Raw genomic sequence first — 27921 nt, 5'->3', positions numbered from 1 at the left:
TCTTTTGGCAGAAGACACTCCTGAAACATTAACATACCTAGCAGAACTCCATGTGGGGCATAGAGAGAACCAATGTTTGTTTTGAATAGAGATTCTAATGAGACATTATTAAAATAAAAAATTGCTGATAACTGCAAAGTTGAGTCTGAAGAAAGAGAATCAAGACTGAGCCTGCATATTTTTAGATATTATTTGTTAATGTTATCACCCACTAAAATATATTATCTGATATGATAGGTTTGCAAATAGTAACATTTCTAAACCCTTGGTAGGGAGTAGATTTTTTTGATATTTTAATATTCCATTTTTTTGTAAACTGATACCTTATTACACAAAAAAACTGTTTCTGTAAAGTTATTTAAATAAGGTTTATGTATTGTGGATCTCCTTGGGCGAGATTTTTTTCATGTTGATCCAGAATATTGTTTTGTGTACTCACAGCTTCAGACTTGCTAATATCTCACAGAGGCCAGAACAATTCCATTCTGAAATATAAACTCCTCACTTCCCCTTCCTTTTTACTAATTATCTAGTCCTGCTGTTTAACTCCAGTCACAGCCACAATCCTCTCTTTATCATTTCACAGGTGGCTATCATAGATTGGGAAACCTGAAACTAGAAAGCCTAAGCTGTGTTGAAATCAAATTACTTCAAACAAAGAAAATGCATGGTGTACGCAGGTGCTCCCAAGGGAGGGACATGGTTACCAGACATCCCCAAGACAGAAGAGAAACACCTGCAGTACCCCAGATAGCAGGGGTAAGCTGCAGAGCTTAGAAATAAGACCAGTATATTAACCTCCTCACAGAAGCAGGACACAAAAAGGATACTTGTTTTAAACTAAAGAGCCATTTTTACATAGTAACAAAAACTTTAAAGTCATCCTCAAGGTAATACAGGCTGCACTTTTCACTTGTTTGGTAAAGAGCACACTAAGAGCCACGTGCAGTCGGTGCTGAGCTGAAAAGCCGTGGTTAAGCAGCCCCAACCGAGCAGAGCCCTCAGGCTCAGCCCGACCCAGCACCGGGGCAGCTCCCCCACCCGCCAGAGGCCTAAGCAGCTGTACCCCGGACAGCACAGGCAACGGCAGCTGTTCCGACGAGGCCAGACAAGCGGGGCAGCACGAGGAGCCCCCTCCTCCGGCCCGCGCCGCCCAGCCTAACTGCCTAGACTGCCACAGCAGCCACACTGCCAAGGCCACCGCTCCCCGTCAGCCATCTTAACGGCTGCGCCGGGGAGGGGGTGGGGTGGTGGGGCGGACTGCGCAGGCGCATTTGACCCTTCTCGCCAGCCCGCCTTGGCCCCGCCCTTTCCCCGACGGCTCCGGTGTCACTCATCCGACCTTACGTCAACCCCACCCCGCCCCTTTCCCCAGGCGGCGGAGCGCCGGGGACAGGCGCATGCGCAGTTCGGCTGTTCCAACTCGGCGCCCGGCCTCCCCGCGGCGCGCCGCAGCGCGCTGAGTGGCCGTTGCCCGGCGCAGGCGCACTGGGCGGCGGCGCGGCGCCGGGAGGAGGGGGGCATTTTAACAGTAAACATCCTGCCGATTTGAACGGCGGGTTTGGGCGGCAGGAAGGGCCGCGGCCGCCATCTTGTTTGTTTGAGTGAGCGGCTCGGCCCGGGGAGGAGGAGCGGAGCGGTTCCCCAGCCCGGCCTCACCAGCCGCCGCGCCAGCCTCCCCCTGCCCCGGACCAGGGTAAGGAGCGGCCCCGGCGCGCCCGCGCCTCCCCCAGCCCCGGCTCCGTGCCGCCGCCCGAAGGGGCATGGCGGGGGCCGGGTCCTCGGGCGCTGCCGGCCTAGCCGGGCTCTGCCGCGGCCGGGCACGGAGTGGCGCTGCCCGGTGGCGCCGGGCCGGCGGCTCGGCCGGGCTCTTGGGGCGGCCGGCAGCGGGAGGAGTGGGCGCGGCCGGCGGCCCAGTGAGCGGCGGGGGCAGGACGGCCGCGGGGCCCTGCGGCGGGGCGCGGCCGGCGCCGGCCCTCGGGTCTGCCGGCGGCGCGGGGCCGGGCGGTCGGGGTGACCCGACCGGGGCGGGGTGGGCAGAGCCTAGGACACGGCCGCGCACGGGGCCGAGGGTGCGGTGGTGGCCTCGGGGCGTGAGGCGGTGCTGTGCGTGGAGTCACCCCGGTCTCCTCCTCCACGGGAGAGGCGGCTGGCAGCGGAGCCGAAAGGGCAGTGTTTGGGAGTCTCGTGGTCTCCGATCCCTGGCTGTGGGCTTGCAGGAGGGGCTCCCTTTCTTCGGGGCTGTTTGCGGAGGAGGAGAGCGTCTGGAGGGGAGCAAAGTTTCATCTGCCTGTCCCTTATTTTCTAGCGTAATTTAACTTCTCACTTAGCTAGTAGCAGTCTATTGACTATTCCCATAGTCCACATTAATAGCATGTGCACTACCTTGTGGGCATTGTAACTGTTGTTCTGCAGGAAAAGTCGCGTTTGAAATGCTTAGCGTTTTAAGAATTAAGCTGTTTCTCTATCATCTCTTTTGGACTCCTTGATCAAAATTCTGCTTTCCTTTTTAAGGAAACGTTTCTCTCTGATGCTGTATGAAAGGCTTCTGTTAAATATAAAACAACCTGTTGTATTTGTATAAATAACAAAGAAAGTTTGGGGTCACTGTGGCTCATTGACATCACACCATTTAAGGGAAAATTCTTTTTGTTAAATTTAACTAGAAAAGAAGAAAACACTGTAAATTCTGGGAGGTTACCATTTAGACCCCCATTGTGTGATTGTGTATATTAAACACTGTTTCAGTAATATCTTCCTCAATAAAACTAATTGCACGTGAAATAAGGAAACATCAAAGCATTTGTATGGTCAAGCCTTAGTTTTGTTTTGTAAAGTTTGATTTGTAAATATTGACATTCTGTGCAACTTACAAACACTGAGTCCATTTAACTAAAATATTAACTGTACAGAGGAAGTAGATTGGTGGAAAAATAAGAGGAGCAAAAAGTTAGTGAGACCTGCAATAAACTTTGCAATTACTGCACAATTACATTAGGGTTGTTTTGCCATCGAGGTTAGCGTACTTCAGATATGGAGTTTCCCACAGCAACGAGAATAGTTGCCTCAGTTAATACATCAGTTTAACTTGTCTCTTTGAGGAAAATGTTAGAAAACTAGTCTTTGAATTATGACTCTTGAGTGAACGGTGCAGAGGAGTAAAACTACTGCAAAAAAAACCCCAGTAATATATGGAATTCTATTCTCTTATTCCACTTACCTACCTTTGAGTGTGTTAGCACAGGGTTTCTGTAAGTGAATCTGTATCAGTTGGACTTGGAACTGGAATGGCAAAAAAGTGGTTGGGATAATCTAGATGAGGCCTAAAATCGGTAAGATTCTTTTCCACTGAGTGAATGGACATGTTGAATCTAGGTGCAAAGACAGGATACCTGGTGAGGGTTTGGTATAGAAAGGGATGTTCAGGGGCAGGGGACACTACTCGTAAGGTTCAATAAACTGAAGCTCTGTGCGATAATTCTAAAAGATATTGCTTTTGAATTAGCAGCTTCCAGTGGGGTGCTGTTTATGACAATTTTATGTAGGTGTGTAGTATATTGTAACTGGAGAATGCAGTACCTGTAATGGAGAGATGTGTTTAGAGCAATTGCAGACCTGGTAGCTCAACTTCAGCAGTAGAATTTTAGAATGAAAAATTGATAGAGAAACTAAGGCCTGGAGATAAATGGAAAATGCTTTGTGCATTTATCAAAGGTATATCATGTTGGACTAGTCCAATTTCATCTTTTCCATAATTGATTTTATGGATGTAAGAGATGGAGGTGACTTGTCCCTGAACTTCAGTAAAGCCAATGGTGCCACAAAGAAATATATTAAAATGGAGAAAAATGAGGATTAACAAGAGAATTACAAAGGCAGTTGAAGAAAGGAGATGAAACAAGGCAGTGCTGAAAAGGGAGTCATTAGGCTGTAAGGAATTATCAGTGGAGGTGTGAAGATTGGTCCTGTGATTGATTTTTTCAGTGCTGACCTGGCATCGGATGTCAAGTGAGCTAATGAAACTTTCTAGTAAGACAACATTAGAAAGTGTCTGCATTGAGAAAGTTTTAGACATAAATGAAGCTTTGAATGTTGAAGGGACTGGATTATAAGGTAAAATTCCATATGTAAAAGTAGAATTGTGGGGTCAGACCGGGATTAACCGGGAGTTAATAAGCTCTCAGTTCAGAACAGAAATCTTTATTATTTGGGAGCAGCTGAATAAAAATGCTTGGGTGAAGAACTTTGATGTCTGGAAGACTTTGGGTCGCTTTTGGGTGTGATGTAGGAGGGAGAGGGCAAATGTGGGGGAAAGGCAAGATGTGTCCTGCAGGGCCTTGCAGGTGGGGAAGAAGGGTCGGCATTGTGGGAGGCATTGTGAGGCTTCGCTTGGAACACCGTGTGGTTCTGGACTCAGAGGTCTCGCAAGACTAACTCAAACCGCGGCAGGTGCGCAGAAGGACTTCCATGTAGGATACACTTATCATTCCCCAGATTACCTAGGACCAGTTTATCTTAATAGGACAAAAACAGGGAAAGCGCAGAGAGAAAACATTGGAAAGAAACTTGCAGAGAAGGAAAAAAGATATTTAAGTTGAGGATATTGGTATAAGAACAAATGAAGTAAGCTGACTGTGACTGAACTTAAACTGAAATATGGGAAGTTTCTGTTGATCAGTGGATGGATGGGGGCTCTGGAATAGCCTTGCAACAGGAGCAGAGGTAGGTGACAGTGAACACAAGTTAAAGATTTAACATCTGAACTGGTGTGTGTATACCTAACATGGCCTAGTAGCATAGCAGGAAAGTGGATTTAATGAGCTAGACTGGAGGAATTCCCCTCTCCATAAATCCTGGCAGCTATTTTAAATGTGCACTGATCAAATTAAAATCTGAATATTTTATCTGTTGTCTGCAGAATTAACATCGGCTGTTACTTCATTAAGCTTTCTCAATCTCTTGAAGGATGGAACTCAAACTGTGAGAGTGTGCTTTTCAGAGTTTAAATACTTACCCCTTCTAACATGCAGAAGGACTTTTAAGACCTCTTATTTGTGAGTTGATGGTTAAGATGAAGTTCCATATGTAGTGCCTGGCCAATGTTCTTGTTTCTTCAGAAGTATCAGTTACCAGATACTAAGGTAGGAAAATGGAACAAGCAGGTTCTGAATAGACCCTATGTACTATCTGTATTATATTTCTTAGTTTCACTTTACACGTTCAGTTACTTTGTTTATAGAATTGTAGTCTTTTTATACACTTCTATAGAAAGAAAAATACTAAAATTAAGATTATACAATTATCAAACCACAGACTTAGAGGAACCTGAGGACAATTGTGGCATATTTTAAAAAAATCTATGTTAATTAAAATGAAGTTTAAACTCTCTTTAAAGCACAGGTTGGATGGGATCAGAATTTGTTCCCAGTCCTGTGTGAGTAAATATTCTTTTTGCCTCACAGCAGTGCAAGACAGAAGAATAAGTAAGTTCTTAGAGCAAGTTCTAAGGTCCTGGATTGTCTTCAGTCAATTTTAAAACATTACAATTCTATTTTACTTTATATATGTTATACTCACACGTGTATACATACATATAAGCATGCACATGCACACGTACAACCACATGTATATATAAAAGCCTTTTAAGAACCATCAGCTACTACTCTTTTTTTAAGGATTCTTATGAATTGCTTTTGCAGCCAACGACATATGTTTAATGCGTGTACTTTGAGCACTCTGCCACTCCAAGAAACTCAGTTCCTTTAACATTCATCCCAGTCTTGAATTATGCCAGAAAACCTATTTCTTCTCTTTTCATGCCACTGCATCGGCATACTGCCCTATGAAATAAGGATCAGACAGAAAATGACATAAGTAAAAGTATTAGCTGAAAAGAAAGAGAAAAAACCTGAAGAAAGTGAGAACAGCCGTTGGGGCCTGCTGTGAGGGATTGTGCTGATGCTCTAAACAACAGTAGCTGAAGTGCTGCCGTTAAGAAATATGAAGATATGTTTCATATAGTTGCTGTAACCCAGATATTACAGTTCTGCAGATCATGTGCTACAACTTACAAGTGGCAGGGACTTACTGTGATATAGAAAGTTAATTGCAATGAATAGAAGTATTATTTGTTGTTTGTTAATAGCATTCAGATTAATACAGGTTCAGATTAAAGCACATTTTAAAACTATTTTTAGTCTGATAGTCAGTGTTTGTTTCTCTTCACATCTTTCTCTGTGGCAACACTGCATTAATGTGTGAAGGGAAGCAGCCAGCCTCTAACTATTTTTGGTTCTTGTTCAAAGTTTTTCAGCACCCCGAACAAGTAATATAATCTTCTCACTAATGCTACAGGTAAGCTTTAGGTTTGATCCGTAATTCCAGGGAGGACAAGTACTGAGAGTTGCCAAACCTGGGAAACGCCGCAAACATGAGTGACCATTTAGAGTTTCTGCATCTTCCCTCCATGCAGTGTTTTTCATAATTGTGAATAGATGCAGATGTTTTGAAACCTATGCACATATGCACAGTCCCCTTATGAGGAGTATTTTTACCTTGAATGATTGTTCTTTCAAAGACAGAAAGAAGTTAACAATGTGTCTGTTTAAAAAAATAATAATAAAAAAGTGCACCCCACCCCCCAAAAAACTTTGTTGTATGATTACCCTTGGTGCCAGTGTGATTCTGGCACCTCAGTTTCTTGGGAATCTTGTTTCCTCTTAGATTTTTTAGATAGCTGTTTGTATTATGTTCATGCTGTCATTGCTATTGCAGAATTAAAGTGAAAAGTTGTTTCTCTCTGAGTTGTCCAAATAGTATTTTTCATGTTAAACTGCAAATCTTCAAGATATTTTCAGGCTTACAGTTAATTCTAAGCTTCGTATTTTCTGAAGCTCATGCTACATATATATTTTTTTAATGATTGTAAAACATCAGTGAATGATTGTGCCAACCTCAATGAATCGAAGTATATTCTTTTGCAACTATTTCTGGAAGATTGTAGCACAGTAATACTAGTGGTTTTTTTTAACTGAATATTTGCATCTCCCCCATTTTTGTCCTCACATCTATGGGCATTGTGCAAGCCTGTTGTTACCAGAGTAGTGCATGGATTTTGTAGCAACTCAAGAGACCAAAATGCTGGGTCTGCGAGGTTGTGGCACTGCATATATTGCAGTGCTAGCGGGCCTTTGAAAATGCACAAGGACTGGATAAAATTGTCCAGTGGCCCTTGGGACAGTGTGAGGTTTTTCAGAAAACGTTAGAGAGGTTAGAAAAAAAAGTAAATGTCCTCTTCTAGATTCCTGTTATTGATTGAGGTGACTTATGAAACTGTGCAGTTGCACTTCCTAGAAAAAGTTGCTCATTTCCAACTTTGTACTGCACTGTCATTAGGTCCACATAATCTCAACAAATGAAAGGGACACTTTCACTTTTCCTTAATTTGCAGTTCTGTTATGACCCAGACCTATCCTCACTGTGGTTTTAATGTTTTATCTACCATATTAGCTCAGGCTGAACATGGCTTTTATTCCCTTTAAGTCCCCTGCACTGTGTCCATTCTTGATTATGGGCAGAATCAGCAATCAGCCTGTCACTTAGATTGATAAGCTTGATAATCTGTGTCCTGTTATCCAAACAGTTCTTTTTTTTTCTTTTTAATGCAGCTGAAATTCAAAACCTTCATCATCTTACCTGTTGAATGATACATGTACAGGCTACAAGGATCACTTTCTCTATGATTTGTGTTCTCTCAGCTCCCATTCATTTAAAAAAAGTGGCCTGTTGGCCTTTACTTTCAGGAAGTAGAGGGTTGGTCCTTATGTCTACCATTCTTCATTTATTATCCAGGTGTCTAGAGGCTGACTTTGTTTCCACTGAGCCAGTAATACCAGCCAGTGCCTCTGCCTGCTTACTAATTTTTCTAGCAGTCAAATTGGTGCTCCTCCCTCCTTCCTGTGAAACATGCCCTAAAAATATCAACAGATCTACCATAGCTGCTTTCAAGCTTGTTTCTTGGATCTACAAGTAAATTGTTATGGTTTAGGACTCGGCTTCATGAGGATCTATTTCTGGGAATCATGTTTACCAGTTCTTTGTGTTTCCTAATGCTCCATATTTGCTTATGCCTTGTGTTGGCATGCATTTGGATAGCACTGTTTTTATGGCTGGAAACTGGTACTCCTCACGCTGACACTGCCCAGGTTGAGCTGCCGTGCTTTTAGTATGATATTGCTATGCTTTCTCTGAAAATGTTTCTGTAGACCCAGGGAAGGCAAAACTGAGAGGCACTTGCTGCATCTTTCCTGTTCTCTTTCATTTCTTTTTGCCTGGTTATGGATACTGCTGGAGGAAAGACTGCTTATTGGGATTCTTCCTATCTCCTCAAAGCAAACTTTTTGTTTTCTCAAGCTTGTAGTTGAACCGAATCGTACGCTTGCTTCATGTATGGCAGTGGCATGTTTAGATAAGACATCATGCTGTTCTGTTTCCCCAGGGCTTCGTATGTTGGCATCTGTATCATCAGTAAGAAGGTAGCTACTAGATAAGTAGACGAAAGAAAGTCACTCTAGTGAAGGAGGAAATGGAAATGGAATCTTCAGGAAGATTAGGAAAATGTGGTCAGTTTTCTTAACATTTTTGTCAACACTTGAATGTAAAAGGAAGTGTTATTAACTGGATTCTGAAATGGAAAGGGTAGTCTGTTCAGAAGCGAAGACATAGTTGTTCTTTCCATTTTAGAAAATGTGAAGTCTAAAAAGCTTAGGACTGTGTTTTTTTATCATGCTGAACGGTATACTGTAATAACACTGTCAGAAAATACTGTGTATGTTGGTAGTAGCGGTATTATACTGAATATTTCGATATAATACTGAAAGCTGGTGTAGAAAGACGTGGAAGTACTAGAAAACTAAAGTGGGCAGGAAAACCTTTGAGTCGTGTGTGAGTTCCATATAACCCTTCACCATTAACTTTGCTTGAAATATTTAAGGTTTTTTGGGGGTGTTTTTTTTTTTGTTTTTTTTTTTTTTGTTTTTTTTTTTTTGTTTTTTTTTTTTTTTGGCTGGGTGGTAAGCTTTTTTAATTATGTAAATGATCCTAATCTGAAGAAAGAGCATTGAGTGGCCACTGTGTTTCTTCCTGTTTCATACTTCAGTTGTAACAAATAAATATATATTAGATGGCTGCCAGCTATAATTTTCATCTCCTTAAATATTTGGTACAAATAATTTGATCTTAATGGTTGGAAAGCAAACCAGTGGTTGGAAAACAAAACCTTTGCTTACTGCACGTAAGAGAAGGATGTTCCCCTTGAAAAAAATCTCTAAAAAGATAAAATATTTCCCTTTCTCTTTACAGATTTGCACTTTCTTTTAGACATCTGAGACCATGTTCTACGCCCACTTTGTTCTGAGCAAGCGTGGGCCGCTGGCCAAAATCTGGCTGGCGGCCCACTGGGATAAAAAGCTAACCAAAGCTCATGTTTTCGAATGTAATCTGGAGAGCAGTGTGGAGAGTATCATTTCACCCAAGGTATCTATCTTACACTGATGTAAGGTTATCTTGTACTGAAAAGAAATTATGTATACAGGTAGTAGTTACTATTTAGGTCACTGAAACAGATAAAATTCTTAATGTTCCTATTTTAAAGGGCAGAAAAGTCAGTTTAGATATGCAATACTCCATTAACTAATTGATTCTAAAGAGTATTTTCCCCTCAATTTCCTAATGCTAGAGCATTGCACCATTTGGCTATAAAATGTTTTGCTTTGCATAAATGGAGGACTTGTATCTTGATGTACCATGCATCATTTAGAAGTAAATGTTTGGAAGAGGGAAAGGCTGGGCTTTTGTAACAAGTAACTTTCAAAGGCCTTATGATGACTGTCTTACAGTGCTGTTGTTACTGGCAGCTGTTAAAATAATACCTGAAATATTCTTGTCTGTGCCTTGTGACCTAAATAGGAAGTAAGTTTCTGCTTAGTTGCAGTAAAAAGATCTAAAGAATCACAGTAGCATATAGTGTTATTGGTTAAGTAAGGATAATTTTTCATGTAGTGAAAATAGTCCACAGTAGTGTTGGAAGCCGTGCTTTAATGTAGCTTTTAGCGTCTTGCCTGGTTTTAGGGAAAGCCAACAGATGGGGACAAAACTGTAAGAACAGAACAATTCTTTAGCTGTTGTGAAGTCGTCAGAAATTTTGAGGAACTCATGTTTGTAAATGCTTTTTTTTTTCCTTCTCCCTCCACCCTCTACTACTTACAAAAATGGAATTGTCCATTTGAGAACTAATGGACTGATATCCTGTGACTTTTGTCAATTAATAGATGTTTTAATATCTGCAAGGCAAACCTATTTACAAAAGAGAAAACTTGGTGTTTTTATCTTTATTTTTTCTTTTGGCTGAAACAAATATAACAATGTTTCAGTAGTTCTACTCTGGATTCTGGAAGAACTGTTAAGTATAAGAAAGATATGTATAATACAATTGCAGAGATATTTATCATTCCGGAACAGAATGATTTCCTTCAGGGTCAGCTGTGAAAGCAGTTAAAAAGAAAAGGATAACAGTCACAGAGTCACTAATGGGCTGCAGGATTCTTTTTGAAAAAGTAAAAATTACTAGGCGCTCCTTTCTCTATTTAACTTTGTGTAAGACTTTAAATGGTCATCTGGATTATTAGAAGGATATCTTATGTAATAAAAAATTTTGAGTTCTTTCAGTTTGAGCCTACAACCTATATGTCTTTCTGGGAGATGATTATTCCGTATACATGTCAAGACAGGTCTCATGTCCATTTGGACTAAGACATTTAAGAAGAGAGCCCCTCCCTGGAATTTTTTCATCAGTTCTACTGTTCCTGCAGCTCATAAAAACTCTTGATTACATAGTAAAGCAGTGAGGTTAAAGATGAGAGGGACAAGTTTAAGAGGAACTGAAACTTGTTTTAGTGTGTCATTTGCCTGTTTATGGACACCCCAAATTTTCCACTATGTATTTTGCTCTTTAAGTGAAGGATTTAGTTTGTCAACAGGAGATGATAATTCTAGCCTACTTTTTGGTTAGTAAATGTGGAGAGCAAAGTTCTTAATGTCTTGCTGTTCAGCTTTTGATATTTTTCACTATGTTCGGGATTAAAGTAATAAAGATGTCATAAGAAGATGTCATGAAATAGGTTTTGTCTTATCATCTTTTTTACCAGTCAGAACAATGTTTGGAAATTCCTGGCGTGAGCTGCTATCAATTTACAGATATTTATTGGGTTATCTATAAGATATCTATAGAATATCATCTAGAACTGTACCCTTTGAATTCTTTGTTCATAGCTTTCTACTGATCTTTTTATACTCGTTTTGTATATTTGATGTTACTGAGAAACTCTTGCAAGGCTGACAAATTGTACAATATGCTTTTAGGTGAAGATGGCACTTCGAACCTCAGGACATCTCCTATTAGGAGTTGTTAGAATCTACCACAGGAAAGCAAAATATCTTCTTGCAGACTGCAATGAGGCCTTCATTAAGATCAAGATGGCTTTTCGTCCAGGTACCTGTCTTTATCTAAGTATTGTCTGAAAAGTTAAGTTACATAACAATGTTTATTAAGCAGGTATACAGTGGTACCTTTTTATCCTCATAGGAGAAGTACAAGAAGTTAGAAGTTATTTCTTTAGCGTGGCTTCAAGCTGGCTGTGTGACTGAAATGTACACTGAAAAATATCTTTTCATTGAATTCTGAACAAAACTGCTTTCTTATTAGTGCTGATCAGTAAAATATTCTGAATTATGGTTTTGCCTGTTGTCAGTGTATTAAGTGAAATGGGAATGTGCTGGATGGTTTTACCTTCTGTCACAAGTCTAAGAAAGATCAGTTGAATGTAATGAATAGACACAAAGAAGGGAACTTGTTTCCATTGATGAAAATGGTTCCCTTGCTGTCAGGTGCAGAAGAAAAATATAAGTAAGTTTTATAAAGTAGCACCACTTTTGCATTTTAATTTCTGGTTTCTGAAGGAAATGTGAACTGTAATGTGTATAACAAAGATACTTTCCTTTTGTGTGTGCAACAGCGTATAACTGTTTCCCCTCTGTTGTTGCTTACTCTGTTAAGATTTTTCCGTAAAGGCGGAGAGCCATGTTGATACCTGAAATGACTTTCCATTCAGCAGTGAATTACTTGGCTTAGACACAGATGATAGTTTTCTTTAATTCTAGCCTGGGAACTTTTTTTCCAGCTAGCTTGTGGAAATGATACTGCTGGATCCTCACTGTTTCTGAATCACATTCTAGCTTTCTAAGTTCATCAATGTTGTAGATTTAAGAGCTGAACTTCAGGAAGTCCATTTTAAAAGCCAGGTCTTGAAAGCCAGCACAATACATTTTAGAAAAATTAATAGATATAATGTTTTTTTTTTTGTTTCCTGATCTTCATGTTGTGATCCAGGCATTAAACTCTGTACAGCTTTTAGTGGCAATTGATCGACTACTGCATTTAACTTGACTGGGCCATGAGAACACAGAGACTTGTCTAATTTCACAAGGCAATCGTTTTTCCCAACTTCCCCTCTCCCAACAGAGTGTATGCAAGAGTGAATCTCTTTAAAAGAAAATTTACAAAGAGCAGTGTGATGACCTGAATCAAGTTGAGGCACTTGTCTCTGTTCTTAGTTTACTAGCCATGTGGCTTAGACATTATCTTGATGCTGCCTGCGCTGAGAATGATTTACATCTTTTACTTTAAGCAGCTAACAGGTGAAAACACTGAATAGCCCTGAGAGGAGGGGATAGGTTTCTTCAATCCTAGCCAAGTGCCAAGATCAGTAAACTACAGAATCATGCTTGTTACTGTTCTTTCTGGCTAGTAGTTCTTTGATTATCCATTGCGGAGGGGAAGTCAGTGGTCAGAGTGTTTCTGAAGTATCAATACCTCTGAATAGCTTGTAACATGTGGGTCAGAAGGTAGAACATACAGCTGAAATCTCTTGTGAGTTAAAAAAGGAACTGAAGCTACATTTGCCATGCACTTCAAGTGTCCTGACTTCTAAACTTTTGAATAAGAGAGAGGCACCTCTGGTTGCCATTGAAGAAAACCTGCTGCTGGCACTGCTTTTGTGTGATGCCAAATAGTCATGCTCTGAGAATGGTCATTGAATAGTGGATTACTCCTCTCAGGAGTATAAATATGTATATGGTTTAGGGTAATACAATTATTTTAAATGCAGAAGCATAAGACTTGTATATGTGGCCCAAGTACAGTATCATAGAGGGACTTTCAGAACTAGCTGAGCTATCAAAATGACCAGAAGCAGAGGGTGGTAGTACTGTGATGCCACTGCTTTACCCAAACCAAAAAAATAGAACTAGCTCATCTGGAGCATTATAATAAAATGACTTTGCAGCAGGTATCTGAATTGGCGTTGCATGGTGTTACGATGACCTGTGATGCCTTTGTTAGCTATGTGGCTCTGTGTTGTGTTACATGAACATACATACTGCTCAGCACTTGAAGACTGCAGTTTTTCCAGGATTGTATATTAGCAGCACAAAGTATGTATTTTAAATTTAAACTGAAGCTCAATACTAACATCATCTAAGGATTTTTCAAAGGCAGTTAGTATCAGTTTCTATTGGCTTAAAGATGATAAGAAGTATCTTACTGTCTGTAGTGCGTAGAGAATAATGCTGAAGGCACAGAAAAAAAAAATGCAATCATTGGTAAGGAATGGGAGCTCATGTCTGAGTGTTCTTCTGCAGGGGTTGTGGATTTGCCTGAGGAAAACAGAGAGGCTGCTTACAATGCTATCACCTTACCTGAGGAGTTCCATGATTTTGACCAGCCGCTCCCCGATCTAGAGTAAGCTTGTTTTTTGCTTTATTCCATGCTAATGTTGTTTGGTTTTAGTGGAGGAGAATCTGGTTTTAAACAGCAAACTCACTGTTGAATTAAAAAAAAAAAAAAAAAAAAAAAAAAAAAAGAGAGAGCCTTCAGGTAACTGTTGTACTCATAAGTCTTTTAGTATACTAAGCAAGTACATAATTTTTGTATTGATTTTAAGTTTATAGTAGTATGTAATTTTAACTGAAGTTAAAACTGTCATTATGATTGAAGTTTTTGAAATGCTCAGATATGTATCTTCATTTTCTTTTGCTTTCTATACAAGGCACTCTACATCATGTACGTTCTCAAGGTAGACAAGATTAGTTTTATGGAAATGTCCTGATTGTCCTTCTATAGTGGCACTTGTAATTGTTACAACTTTTTAATACTACTAAGTTACTTGTAAATGTAGTAACAAGTATATAACTTGGAATAGTCCGTAACATTTAAGAAATTTATGCTGCCCTTTTGCGGATTGTTTATAATGGTACTTCGAGGATACAGATTGCTTTAACCAGTGTTCTATTTGGTTTATATTCAATTTATAATACACACTACATTTAAACAATTCTATGGTCTCCTAAGGAAGGTACTTTCACTTACCACAGAGTATTAACTTGATATTCTTCCTGGGTATACTTTTGGATAAACTGTATTAGTAGCTTTTGAAATTTAGTTGAGGGTGAGGGCTCTTCTTTATTTATTTGGCCTTTTAAGTTAGTGTGTCCCCAACATAACAAGGAGTAAGAGAGGTTACTGATATGTTTTCCAGAAGCTCACACAGTTTTGAATGACAGGTTTTGACTGTGAATGGTCTTAGTGTTTTGAGTAGTATTTTCTGTTTGGATTCACCATCAGCTTTTTAATTAATTGACTGTATTGTGTACATTTTGGGAGCTAATTTCATGTTTATCTAAGCAAGCTTTATCCATTGTTAACTTTTTAAAGATTAGAGATTTTAATAATTGCCTTCTGTTTGTTCAAGTGATATTGATGTGGCCCAGCAGTTCAGTTTGAACCAGAGTAGAGTGGAAGAAATTACAATGAGAGAAGAAGTAGGCAACATCAGTATTCTCCAGGATAATGACTTTGGTAAAATGTCTTGTATATTAATATGTTGTTAATAAGCTACTTTTTGTAGCTTTAGTTTTGTAGCTATAGTTTTACAGTTAACTTTTAAGTACAAAAAACAAATTAGGCTAAACTGGCTGTGTTTTCTTATGTTTAATTAATATTTAGCGTATATATGTGAGGGATTTTTTTTTTCCAAAAATTTTCTTCTCTAATATTCAGCAAGCTGCTGGCTGCTTATATAAAGCAGCAAAATATTCAGCCAGGTTAATTAGTAAAGTACTGTATCAATTGCAGTTTTTAAAATGTGATGTGACTATAAAGTCAGCAGTTGTTTTAAGTGTATTTTCATTCAGAAACTGTTATGTCTAAAGTTGGAGCAATTACAGTGGTGACTGGCTTTCTGATACTACTCTCAGTATCTTTTCAAACACAGCATTCTAAGATCTGAAACAAAGCCTGGAAGCAGTTGTGTTTGAATATCCAAAAATGAATGATTTCCCAAGTGTAATAATGTAATACATAAATTAGAAATCTCACTGAAAGTATAATCTATTATTAACTTCTGTTGTATTGATTTGCTCTTGGTACATGAAGCCCAAGCTTGAAGTGTAAGGTATAACTCCTTTCAGAAGAGTCATTGGTTTCAGTACAGCTAAGACATAATAGAGTCTTGTAACAATCAATTTCAAATCGGTATAAGAAAAATGACTCAAAGAGTTATTTTTGTAATTGTTCAGAGCTACAGCTATTGCTGAAGACCATTTCTTGTATATGTCATTAACTCTTCAATTAAAACAAGTAGATGACTTCATGAAAAGCGTAACATTGGTAGAGATTGCTGCCTTTTTTGAAAGAGAAAAATTGCAGAATTAAAACAATGACAAAATTCAGTCTTATGACTGGGCATTTCCTGGTTGATTAGTTAAGTCTCTCGCATCTCGGTTCTTTGGCATTTATATCAGTGAAATGAGATTCTTGCAGGTGACTTTGGGATGGATGATCGTGAGATGATGAGAGAAGGCAGTGCATTTGAGGATGACATGCTTGTGAGCACCAGTGCTTCCAATCTCCTGCTGGAGCCTGAACAGAGCACCAGTCACCTTAATGAAAAAGCTAATCACCTGGAATATGAAGACCAATATAAAGATGATAATTTTGGAGAAGGAAATGATGGTGGAATATTGGGTATGTCTGAGAAGTTAACATGTTTTTCCTCTATTCTGCCTTCTGCCTCAGGTATTAGGAGGTGAGAGAAGAAAGGTTGTTTCCCTTGTTGCTGAGGTCCCTCTCTAAGTTGTGCCTTCTAGGGATTTTAGTGCCAACTTGGGGTTCTAGTTTGAGGGGGCTACTGTGATGTCAATGATACTGTTATTAATTGCTGCATATTTTAACATCAAGTGTGAAATAAATTATCTAGAGCTTTTCCGTTCTATTTGTAATATTCTTTAAAGAGAAATCAATATGTATCTCTTCTTAGTTCTTAGTCTCCTTCCAAGGGTTTAATGAATACTTTCAGAATTGTATTGAATGCTTCTCTCCGAAGTAATAAGGAACCTAGTAAGATGTAAATATGTGGCAAATAGTTTATTCTAATAAGGGTTATTTGTAAACTAAAATTTGAACTGAACTGCGCCTTGAAAGAACACTCCTAACTGCTTTCATGTCAGCATTCAAAGTATATCTGTATGTGATCTTTACACCGTTTTTATCTATGTTGTCATAAATTTGTCTATGCTTGTTTGGAGAATTTCTGTATGCAGAGGTGATTTTTTCTTATGATTGTTTCAGATGACAAACTTCTCAGTAATAATGATGGTGGTATTTTTGATGACCCGCCAGCACTCTCGGAAGGTGGAGTAATGATGCCGGAGCAACCTCCTCATGATGATATGGATGATGATGATAATGTATCAAGTGAGTATGATCTGGCACTAGATCTGAAGTTATTTTCTTTTAACTAATTAGAAATCTAATTCCATAAAAAGCATGTTCTGCTGAAAAACATGAAGCGGTGAACCACTTCAGGGTGCAGGGAAGGGGAGAGGTAGCACAGTTTCTCTATGTTTTGACATATAGTGCAAGATGCTTGTTCTAATTGGCAGTGGGTGGACCAGACAGCCCAGACTCAGTAGATCCAGTAGAACCATTACCAACTATGACTGATCAAACAACGCTCGTTCCCAATGAAGAGGAAGCTTTTGCTCTGGAGCCTATTGACATAACTGGTGAGTAAGCTATTTGGGAATATTTTACTTGGGTCATCAGAGACTTTCTTAGCTCAATGGAGTGGAAACAGAAGTCTAGCCTTGTTTGTCTTTCACTTTGGAAGTAAGTCAGCAGCAAACAGCTGAGTATCGAATGTCTTCTATTCTAATTCTAGCCTTCCAGTGCTTTCCAGGCAGGTACCTTACAGTTACAGTCTTGGAGAATACTACTTTGTAGCTTTTCCAGCAGCATGGGTAGCAGCATGATTCTGTAGCTTTTGATGAAGGTGTTAAAATGCAATATATTGGAATAGACCTCATTACATTTTTAATCTTAACACAGTATCTGCAGTGCAGCAGAATTCTCAGTATCCTGTATTTGATAGCCAGGAGTCACTGTTTAGGCTGAGAGCATTACCTCTAGAATGAATGCTCATCTTCTAGTCATTCATGGCTTTAATGAATTGCTGAATCTAGGAGATGCATCTTTGCATTTAAAATTCTATTTTTTTATCTAATTCAGTATATTTTCTTATTTTAAATGATACTGTATTTGGCTTAACATAAACAGATTCCTGCTTTATCTAAGCTGAGATCTGGAAAAAAATGTAGTTTGTTCTGTGTTTTCAGACTAAACTCCAGGCCCTGATTTACTGCTTGGCCAATTAAAAAGCCTTAGCACTGCCCTCTGGTGGCAAGCTAGCAACAGAGGTCCCAGCTGATCAGCTGGGACCGGCAAAGACAGCATTTGCCAGAGCTTCAGGGTCTGCTGCAGGAAGGCCAGGCTGTAAGCTGTTCACACTAAATTCATTCTAGAGCAGGATGAGAGGTACAGGTAAGATAACCATCCACATTAACACTACTACCAAAGTTCAGACAGGATTTAGGGGAAAGATTTGGTGCAATCCTTGGTTCTTTGGTCAGAGGGATCTTGCATCTCCAGGGTTTGCTCATGATGCACACCATCCTGACAAGAAAGCCACGAGGGAGGGAGGCATGTGCAGCTGATGCTAGTGATGAGGTTAAGAGACATTCAGTAGAGCTGTCAGTGTGCACAGAAGATTTAGTAGGCTGTGGGACAGCGTACATAATGTTTAACTTTTTTTATAGTACTTTTAGGTTTTCATTCCTTCTCTCAAAGATTGTATTGCTTTAAATTCTTGAGGTTGCTTTTTATGTAGACAAATATGACATATAGAGAGACTGCAAGATTTTTACTACAGTGTTGATGTAATCCTTGTTACTTTTTTAAAATCTCAATAGTCAAGGAAACCAAAGCAAAGAGGAAGAGAAAGCTGATTGTGGACAGTGTGAAAGAGCTGGATAGCAAGACTATTCGAGCCCAATTAAGTGATTACTCTGATATTGTTACTACTTTGGACTTAGCACCTCCCACCAAGAAACTGATGATGTGGAAAGAAACTGGGGGGGTTGAAAAGCTTTTCTCCCTTCCTGCCCAGCCTTTGTGGAACAATAGGCTATTGAAGGTAATGTATTTCAGAGAGATCATTTCTAAAAGAACTTTATTCAGAATTGTGTTACATGTATATTAAATATTAGTATTTGAATAGCAACATAGTAATACCAGTATTTATGAAGTTAAAAAAAAAAACTCATAAAAAATAGCTGAGATCACCAACACTTAAAATGTTTACCACTTACAGAAATGCATGAAAATTGGATTTGTTTTTACATGTTACAGTAGAATAAGAGCTTAGAAATTGGAAAGGGAAGATGACCAGTAATTGATCTGAAATGAAATAGGACATTGAAATCCACAGTAGTGAATAATCAAACTCTTCCCCTGTAGCTCTTTACTCGTTGTCTTACACCCCTTGTACCAGAAGACCTGAGAAAGAGGAGGAAAGGTGGAGAAGCTGACAACCTTGATGAGTTCCTTAAAGACTTTGAAAACCCAGAGGTTCCCAGAGAGGAACAGCAACAGCAGCAGCAGCAACAACAGCGAGATGTCATTGGTTTGTGACTTGTTAAAGATTCTCTGCTTTCAGAGCTTATTTTTTCCTTTATGCTTTATATTAAGTCATGAAAGATTATGAAGTGCAGGGCTTTGTAATTGGTTGTGTAGCTTAATATACAGTCTGTGACTTAAAACAGCTTTTTTCTAGATACAGAAGAGACTTATGGGATTCAGTTTGATCCAGTGGATTAACTGGGTATTGTAATGGGTTTTATGCACATCTGCACTGATTATGTTTAACTTGCCGCAAAAGCTATGTGAGCTATTTAGGTGCTGAATTCCGAATTAATAACAAATAGGTCTTAGTAATGTAGTTTTAAACTGTACCAAAGTATCTAAGACTGGTTTCGTTGTGGAATATAGATGAACCTATTTTAGAAGAACCAAGTCGTTTACAAGAATCAATGATGGAAGGCAGCAGAACCAACTTGGAAGAATCCGTTATGCCACCGCCACCACCTCAAACAGGTGTAAAACGCAAACTACAGCAAGTGGAGCCGGAACCAGTGTTACCTGTGAGTAAGATTATGCTGGAGAATTTAGACATGGGTGATTTCTCTGAGCAGGAATTGACGCAGATTAGAGGTACTAGCTTTCTGCGATATTCTGAGATACATTGGAGTTGTATCGGAGTCTTTGTCCCCTGGTAGTTATAGTGTTGCTTTGTTGCTTCTTAAATGTTTTACTAAGATTTCCCCTTAAAACCTAGGTACGATAGAGAAATGGCACTGGTTCACTAAGGAAAAAGTCTTCAAGGAGTGAAGTCTTTTGCTTAGAAAGCCATTAAGTCATTCTGTTGTGGCAAGTGTATATGAACTCGTTTCAGTGACAAACAGTGGTGCTAACTGCATGAACTCTTACTTTTTAAAGGTAGTCCCAGTGTTCCAAGACTTTAAGGGTTCAAGCAACAACTTTGATCTTCAGGACATGTTTCCTAGTTGGGTTATGCATAGAGCTGGAAACTAGTTCCTTTCTACCTCTCCTGTTAAAGCTGTGGTGCTGTGAGAGAGGAAACCTGGAATGGGGGGCAGGGATTGGAGAGGAGTGCAAGATGAAAGGTGTACTTTTTTCTGGGTGCTTACATGGTGAGAACAGTCCTGAATTATGCTGTCTTTCACATATTTGTGCAGTCTTTTTGTTCCACTCTTTTCATGTTTCCTAGCTAACAAGTTACTCATTGTTGAATGAGAGTCATAAGTGTTACTTATCTTATTAAAAAAGAAAAATCTTATAAGAGGGTGGTTGCTGCTGCTGCTCCTTTTGGCCATGTCCCTAAATGAAATTGGCATTGACCGTACTTTGTGCTGAAGTCGGTGTTGTGTTAGTATGTGCTGGGAAATCTTGAAGCAAGTCAACTAGATCAGGCCTCCAGGAACACAGGTGAAGGGATACCTACTTGCATGACTTGCAAATGGAAGTTATTTTGAACTAGTTTAGGGTAGGTGTAGAAATAGTTTCAGGTTCCAGAATAACTTTACTGGCAAAAACTTATTCATTTATGGACTTGGGAAGAATGCCGAATATGGATTTTATCCTTAGAATTGACTACAAACAGTTTTTCTGGATTTTCCTGTTGTTATAAATGTCTTCTGAGAATGATACTTGAGTACTAGTCACTCATATGAGATTTTTGGAAACTTTACAAAATGCCTGCATTTTAATTGCTTCCTGCTTGTTTGGCAAAGAATGCCATTCTGATATTCTGAGGATGTTTTGTTTTGTTCTAGTGAGTTAAAGTATGTTCATATAGCATTGCATCTGGTTATGTGGAATTTTAAAGTTGTATGTGCTGATGTGAAGTACGTAATCCTGTGAAATGAGATAAGTAATTTGGGTGCTGGACTGAATGAAGGTGTTGGCATATCATTTTTTCTTATAGTGATGTCTTAATTTCTCTTTTGAGTCAAATCTAGAAGTTTAAAAACACATTTATGGAGAGCAAAACAGAGGAAAAATGCTTTTAGTTTTCCACTATTGATGCTGTTTCTTTAACTGTTTTGTATATTGTTGAAGCATCCACCATCACAACAGCTGGAAATACCACCTGTAGAAATGCCTCCAGAAGAGCCCCAGAATATCTGCCAGCTAATACCAGAGCTTGAACTTCTACCAGAAAAAGAGAAGGAGAAGGAAAAGGAGAAAGAAGAGGAAGAAGAGGAGGAGGTAAGAACTGAGCTCTTAAAGGAAAAAAAACCAAGCTATATAGAAAGGATTTGTGTGTTCCCCTCAGCACTGTTTGACTTTGGATTCATTAAATGGCACAACAAACAAATCTTCACTCCTTTCTTGGAAAGTGATAAGCTGTGAAAAGGTAGATCGTAAAATTTAAAATTTTCCCTTGACCATTTAAAAATTTTACATACTTCCTGCTTTGAATTAGAGGGTGCGCCTGTTTTCGTGCATGGTTTCATTAAGTTGCCCCATGTATATTTATGGCATCTTACGCAAAAAGTTTTTTGAAGTTACTTTTATAATTTCATTGTAAATGTTTCACACTACTTAATAGAAGCAGATTTTTATAAGAAAATCTTCCATCTCCTAAGGTGCCATAACTGAAGTTGTGTCTTAGCCAGAATATTTAATAATCTGTGGACCTCAAACTTCATTGATTCTTTTGATTTATCAAAAAAGGCATAAAATTTAGATTATTTAAGCAATTTAAATAAAAATTGCTTTACTGTTACAAAAAGAATGTACCTGAACATGTGCAGTTCTCTTGTGTGAGAAAGACACACACGTACAAAGAACCCTGAATGGCTTCAGTCAGGATGGTTTGACTGCATTGCTAGGAAGCAATGTAAAAAGCTGTTGCTGTGTGCAGAGAAATAGTACCTTCAAGTACTACAATGTAAAGGAGGAAATACATGCTAACTTAATTTTGAGAAACAGAAAATTTGGCCAAGCAAATTATTCTTCTGCACCGTTGAAGTTCTTGAGTTTACTCAGTTTTATTTCCTTTCACTTCAGTTAGTGTTCATTGTTAAGATTTGAAACAAAATAGATCTTGCTTGCATTTATTGTTTTGTGGCAATTCTTAATTGCTAATTTGAAACATAGGCCTTTTATTTAAAAGTTGAATATGTAACATATCTTCCATAAACAAGCACTGTTCTTTGTAGGTGAAACAACTGAAGTGTTTCATTCGACCTAGCAAGCTGATTTGTTACAGCCTGCCTTTGCAGCTCTAAGCAACCTATTTTATTTTGCAATGGCTCTGTTTCCACAGTGAAATGAGAATGTCTGTTTCTTAGTGTTTGTAAAATAAAAGCATTGTTGATATCATGTTCAATACTAACAACACCAGATTAGACTAAAGCATCTCTTCTCATTCAGCTGTTGTCACTGAACTTTTGTTTTACTAAGTGTCAGCATGACATTTTGAGGTACAATCATTATGGTAGACAACTGTACTGAGCTACATGAACTTACATGTTTGTCTTCCTCTGTACCATTTCCTCCCACTCCTGGCTGTATCCTGTGAATCAGTTTGTCTTACTATTCTGGCTGAACCATCTCTGACTTGATGAGGAAGGAAAAGCTGCAGTAATATCTAGAAATATTTTTTTCATTTCATAACTAAGTGGATGAAAAGATCTGTTGTTTTGTGGATGTGTGAATTTTCGCTGCTTGCAGGAAGAAGATGGCACAGGGGGTGATCAGGATCAAGAAGAAAGGAGATGGAATAAGAGGACTCAGCAAATGCTTCATGGGCTTCAGGTACACGTGATAATTCACTTGCTCCTAAAGTACCTTTTGAATGTGCCTATTGAGGGTTTTGCCGTGAGTTAAAAAGTTAAGAGCTTTATTGTCAGTAGATGTTGCAGACCTAATATACCAATTTTGTAGTAGAATAAACTTAAAAAGTATAGATTGTAATTGGTTAAATCATATCATAATTGTCACTTTTCCAGAGAATATTTTAAGCAAATCTTTTCACTTTTGAGGTCATGTTAATGAGTATTTTCCAGCCTTAGCCACATTCTGTATGCAAGTAGAACTCTCAGAAATTAAAATTCTAAAATAACTGGTTTTGACTATGCTTTTGTAATGAAACCTTAGCATTTCTGCCTCTGTGCTCTGTGACTGCAGGCAAACCTCCTCAGGGTCTAGGGATAAAACTGTTACAGCATATTTATTCCCAGATGGGTTAATCTGAGAACTTTGGTACTATGATGGCTGAATTCCCCAAACATGTGGGACTCTGACCTTGGCTGAGGTGCACATTTCAGCATATGGCATCAGACTCCAACTGTCAATCTGCACTGACAGTTAATCTTTGCAGAACAGATACTGTCTTGCTAGAACTAAGGGTTTTTTTTTTCCCTGATATTTGAGCAACCTTAGTGCACACCTGAACTTCAGTGTAGACTGGTTGCTATTTGTGTATTGGTCTCTGGATGTACACTTCATATATTCCTGGACTACCTTTGCTTGTTAGTCTGGTTTTGGGTTTTCACCCCTTCCCCCTTAATCATTTTGGCAACTCTTGAAATTCTGATGTCACTGAAGCATTTGAGTCCCATTTCTCTAAGCTAGTTTTGACTTCTAAAGTTTCCCCCATTATTTGTCAAATCGATATGGCTCTATCTCTGTTGATGGAAACTCAGTGTCACTATGTAGCTCTGAATTTCCGTTATAGTTGAATTGTTTTTATGTTTTTAATTTAAAGATGCTGCTGAGTTTTCAATAAACTCTGATTTTGTGGTAATGTTATTGGACTGAGTTTTTCAGAAATACGATATGAAGCTTCAGATTTCTGGAAACTGTTGCTAGAGTTCTGTTACAAGAGTTAGGTGCTTATCTCTTTAAACAATGAAAACTTAACTTAGAACTTCTACAGAGCCTTTATAGTGCTTAAATAGTCTTAAATTTAGCTTATATTACACTGTAAACTTAGGTGAATTAAGTCACATGTCAGTTCTTTTGCATGTCTGCAAGAATTCCACCAGTTTAAGTAAAATTGTCTTAAACTATCACTTTAATTCTTTACGTTTACAAGTATTTAGTTTGCAGCCCTGCTTAATGTTTTTCTCTCTGAACATTTTATCACAGATTTCTGAAAAGAGCATCAGAATTTTTTTTTGGACCATGTGTAGCTTTTTGTTTGATTTTTACTTCTATGTGCCCAAAAAAGCATCATAGTAAATAACTGAAGTCTTAAAGTCTGTAATGAGATTCAAAGTTAAGATCTGCTTAACATAAAGTAATTTGGTTTGGCCAACTTAAAGTCTTTTCGTCTAGTAGATATTCCAGAGCAGACAGTTCTGTTTTAAATTGAAGACATCAGTAATTGTTCTAGCCAGCAAACAGATGTATTTTCCTGTTTTTTATTATTTATTTATTTATTTATTTATTAAATTCTGGCCAATGCTTTGAAAAAAAAAATAAGTGACTTTTGAATGTTCAGTGTCAGACTAAAAGAGGATTTTTAGAAATATGTGGGCTTTCACCTTGGGAAAATTATGCCCCTTTTAAAGAACCTTGTCTCTTTAATTTTTTTTAATGCCAGATTACGATTATTTTTGGAGTTGTTTTTATTTTGAGAGTTTAAATAGATTTCTTGAGACTGGCTGGCTATTGGTACCCAAACAGACAACTTTCTGCTGTATTACAATGTTTCTGGAATATGTGACTATAAGTACACAAACTCGAGACTGATTTTCCTACATCGCTAGAAAATCTGCTTGGTGTCATTTAAATAAGATCCGTGTAGAAATTTTTATATACATATTGTGTAATGTCCCTATCCTGTGTCTAGTCCTTCCAAATCCCTCAGAGTGTGTTGGGGGTGCCAATGAACAGAATCTTGGTATTGGACATTCTTACTTGTGTGTAGTTTTTTGTTTATTTGTGGTATCAATGTTTGTGTTTTTCAGAGAGCTCTTGCTAAGACTGGAGCAGAATCTATCAGTTTGCTTGAGCTGTGCAGAAACACAAATAGAAAACAAGCTGCTGCAAAATTCTACAGTTTCCTGGTACTTAAAAAACAGCAAGCTATAGAGCTGACACAGGAGGAGCCTTACAGTGACATCATTGCAACACCTGGTCCCAGATTTCATATTATTTGAATGGTTAGATAGAGCAGAGCTAGTGTTTGTTTCACTAGTGCGTACAGGTATTGCCCCATCTGTAGGGCCCACAAGACCATTGCAGAAAATTTAGATTTTATTGTCTGTATAAAGTCCTTGGTTTTCTTTTTCTTTTTCTTTTTCTTTTTTTTTTGTATTTTAAATTTGCCACCTAAATTTTTAGTGAAACTGCTGTGGGGGGGTGGGGGGGGGGGGTGACTTGAGTTCCAAGTGCAGAAACCAGACAGCTCAAGGACCCAGATGAAGATTGTTTTAACAACTCAGAGCAGATGTGTGCAATATTGGTGCATGTAACGTTGAGTATCAATGAAAATGTCTTACTATAATTTGACTAGCTTGATTCAATAGTGGTATTTTTAACCTATACAAGTAAAACTGAACGGCCAACCTATTGTCTGATTAAAAACTTTGCCAAACTTGTCTAAAATGTTCAGTCTGCTTCTCATAGTAGTGATTTTTTTTTCCCCTTCCCTAGATCTTTATCAGTATCTTTGTGCGTACCATGGATCTCTCTTACAGCTGCCAGTATGAAAGGTAGTGCCTGATATGTCAGCTTGCTTCGTCACTGCATTTTTGCAGTCAGATTTTTGTAGCCCTTGATGCTAAGGGGAAACGGGTGTCTGTGGAAAGCACTTCCTCCAAGTGATACTATTACGTACATGAAAGGACAGAACATATGTTAAGCATTTTAGACAAAACATTCCTTTTCACTTATCACCTCATTATGGTCCACTACTGATAATGGCTAATTACTGTTAATAAGCATCAAATAAAAACTGTAGTCATTTCATTTAAATCTTTAAGATATCAAAATGCTTTAGGTTTGTTAGAGCTGTATATAAACTACAGACTTTTTAAAACAAGACTTCTAGATTGTAAATTATCTGATTTTTATTAAGCAGGTGTATGAAAATAAGAATAGGAGAAGTTGAGTAGATTGCCTTTGTAAAGATGCTAAATTCAGTTATCACCTGTACTGAAAGGGCAGCAAACTTGAATACGTAGTACAAACGGGCACACTTCCACTTAAATGTGTAGTGTATTAATGGCTCTTTGGATATATTTATGGTTTTAGTATCAGTTTCCAATAATGCACACTCCTGTGTTCAAAATATTTTATCGGTTTTGCAAAAAAAAAGTCCCATTCGGTTTTATTATAAAGAATGAAGCTTTACTGTTAGACCAGGTAGCACCAGAAATTATGTGAATATGTTGATTATGGAAACCTGTCTTAACTTTTTTTAGGGCAAAATTATTCACACTGAAAGTTCTGGTTTTAATGTTGGCACTTTTGTGAAATAATTTTGGGACTCTGAAATTTCAGTGTATACTCAAGTGTAAAATTATGTGAATGTTTAACAAATCGGAGACTACATGATGACCATGTTTTAATAATCCTTGAAAAACTTAATTGTATAGAGTTACTGCAGCTTTATTTTCAACATGATGTGCCTGTAAAACCATGATTTTTCCCCTTTGTAAAAAGAGACATTGTAGATAACTTGAATGTTTAATTATAGAAAAGGTCATTAGTTTCTTGTTACACATTTTTAGTCTGTTTTTGTTGCTTTTCAAGGTTAATATTCTTGAAAATAGTTGATGCTGTTATGTATAACTTTTCTAATAAAAGTTGTGTTATAAGCCATTGTGTATTAGCTCTGTATCTTGTTTGAACACCTTTCATTTACATAGCAGGGAACTAGTATTTACAGATTGCTTATTTTGGTATTAGGAGCAGAGGTGTAACAGTTTAGCTCTTTGAGAGATTTTAGGCTTGAATAAGTAAATAGATGTCTTGCCGTTAGGAAGGAAGACTTCTTATTTTACTGGCTGTACTGTGGTTTTGTTCAAGCATTCTATGCTAAGAATGTCTGTGTGGAAAATGAGGAGAGACTGTCTATAAAATGTGATCTATCTCCACTGCCAGCCCATTGTGAATGCCAAAACTTACTCAGCTTGAATTCTTTTAGCTCTGCTGTTCACTTGCTTCTAGAATTGCCTCTGCATGTGGATGTATGTCAGTGCTTTTGATGATACAAGTACTACTTGTAGGTCTAGACATTTGGATCCAAGCCTATAGAAGCAGTGGAGCTCCCATAGAGTCACTCAGGTTACCTGCCGAGCTTGTACAGAGCCCAAGGTAATTAATTCTGTTGGACATCTGCTGTCTCTGGAAGTTGAAGAGCCAGCCTGTATCTAATAAGATAACTTAATCCGGGCTTCACACACAAGTGACTGCTTTTGAGTCCGAGCTACCTGTGGAAGCAGTTTGGCTGATTTAGTTTGTGTTGCAAGTCTTGTGGGATGCAGGCTGGCCTGTACTGAGCTGGCTTGAGTGTGTGCATATGTGTATAGCTTATCTCCAAACTGGAAAATGAGTTGATTTTTCATTTCTTTGATTAAAGCTCTGTAAGAGAGACTTAGCGCTAAAGTAGGGAAACTCGGGTACTCTGTCCAGAATGAAGGATAGCATTTCTGCATTTACCTTCTCTTATATTTTGTCATCTGTGTTGCTCTTTGCAGTACAGCACTGTGATTAGCAGTCATGACAACCTGATTTTACAAAAACATGTATTCCTAATGATACTGAGTATCATCTGAGGCAATGGATGCAAGCTCTGCTTTATAAAATACAGGTTTGTTGCTAGTTTTGGAATGTGGCCTGCAAAGTAGTATTGACAGACTTATTTTTCTTGG

General features: G+C 38.4%; 1 protein-coding gene across 2 annotated transcripts; it reads left to right on the top strand.

Moving 5' to 3' along the window:
- The first annotated feature begins 1499 nt into the window (after nucleotides 1-1499).
- Nucleotides 1500-26869, top strand: RAD21 (RAD21 cohesin complex component). Of its 2 annotated transcripts, XM_026110101.2 has the most exons (15): nucleotides 1500-1696; nucleotides 8498-8621; nucleotides 9361-9534; nucleotides 11419-11548; nucleotides 13756-13855; nucleotides 14865-14971; nucleotides 15935-16138; nucleotides 16742-16867; nucleotides 17056-17178; nucleotides 18421-18644; nucleotides 18968-19133; nucleotides 19499-19650; nucleotides 21149-21298; nucleotides 22769-22852; nucleotides 25012-26869. In XM_026110101.2, the coding sequence occupies exons 3-15, from the start codon at nucleotides 9391-9393 to the stop codon at nucleotides 25201-25203; spliced, it is 1902 nt and encodes a 633-aa protein (XP_025965886.1). In that variant the 5' UTR covers nucleotides 1500-1696; nucleotides 8498-8621; nucleotides 9361-9390; the 3' UTR covers nucleotides 25204-26869. The 2 variants fall into 2 exon arrangements, with proteins under 2 accessions (XP_025965886.1, XP_025965885.1); XM_026110100.2 differs by lacking the exon at nucleotides 8498-8621 and having other exon boundaries at nucleotides 1501-1696.
- The last annotated feature ends 1052 nt before the right edge of the window (nucleotides 26870-27921 follow it).

This window comes from Dromaius novaehollandiae, chromosome 2 (assembly GCF_036370855.1).
Source record: "Dromaius novaehollandiae isolate bDroNov1 chromosome 2, bDroNov1.hap1, whole genome shotgun sequence".
NCBI lineage: Eukaryota > Metazoa > Chordata > Aves > Casuariiformes > Dromaiidae > Dromaius > Dromaius novaehollandiae.
Note: the sequence above shows the minus strand (reverse complement) of the source record. Positions and strands in the feature narration are given on the sequence as shown.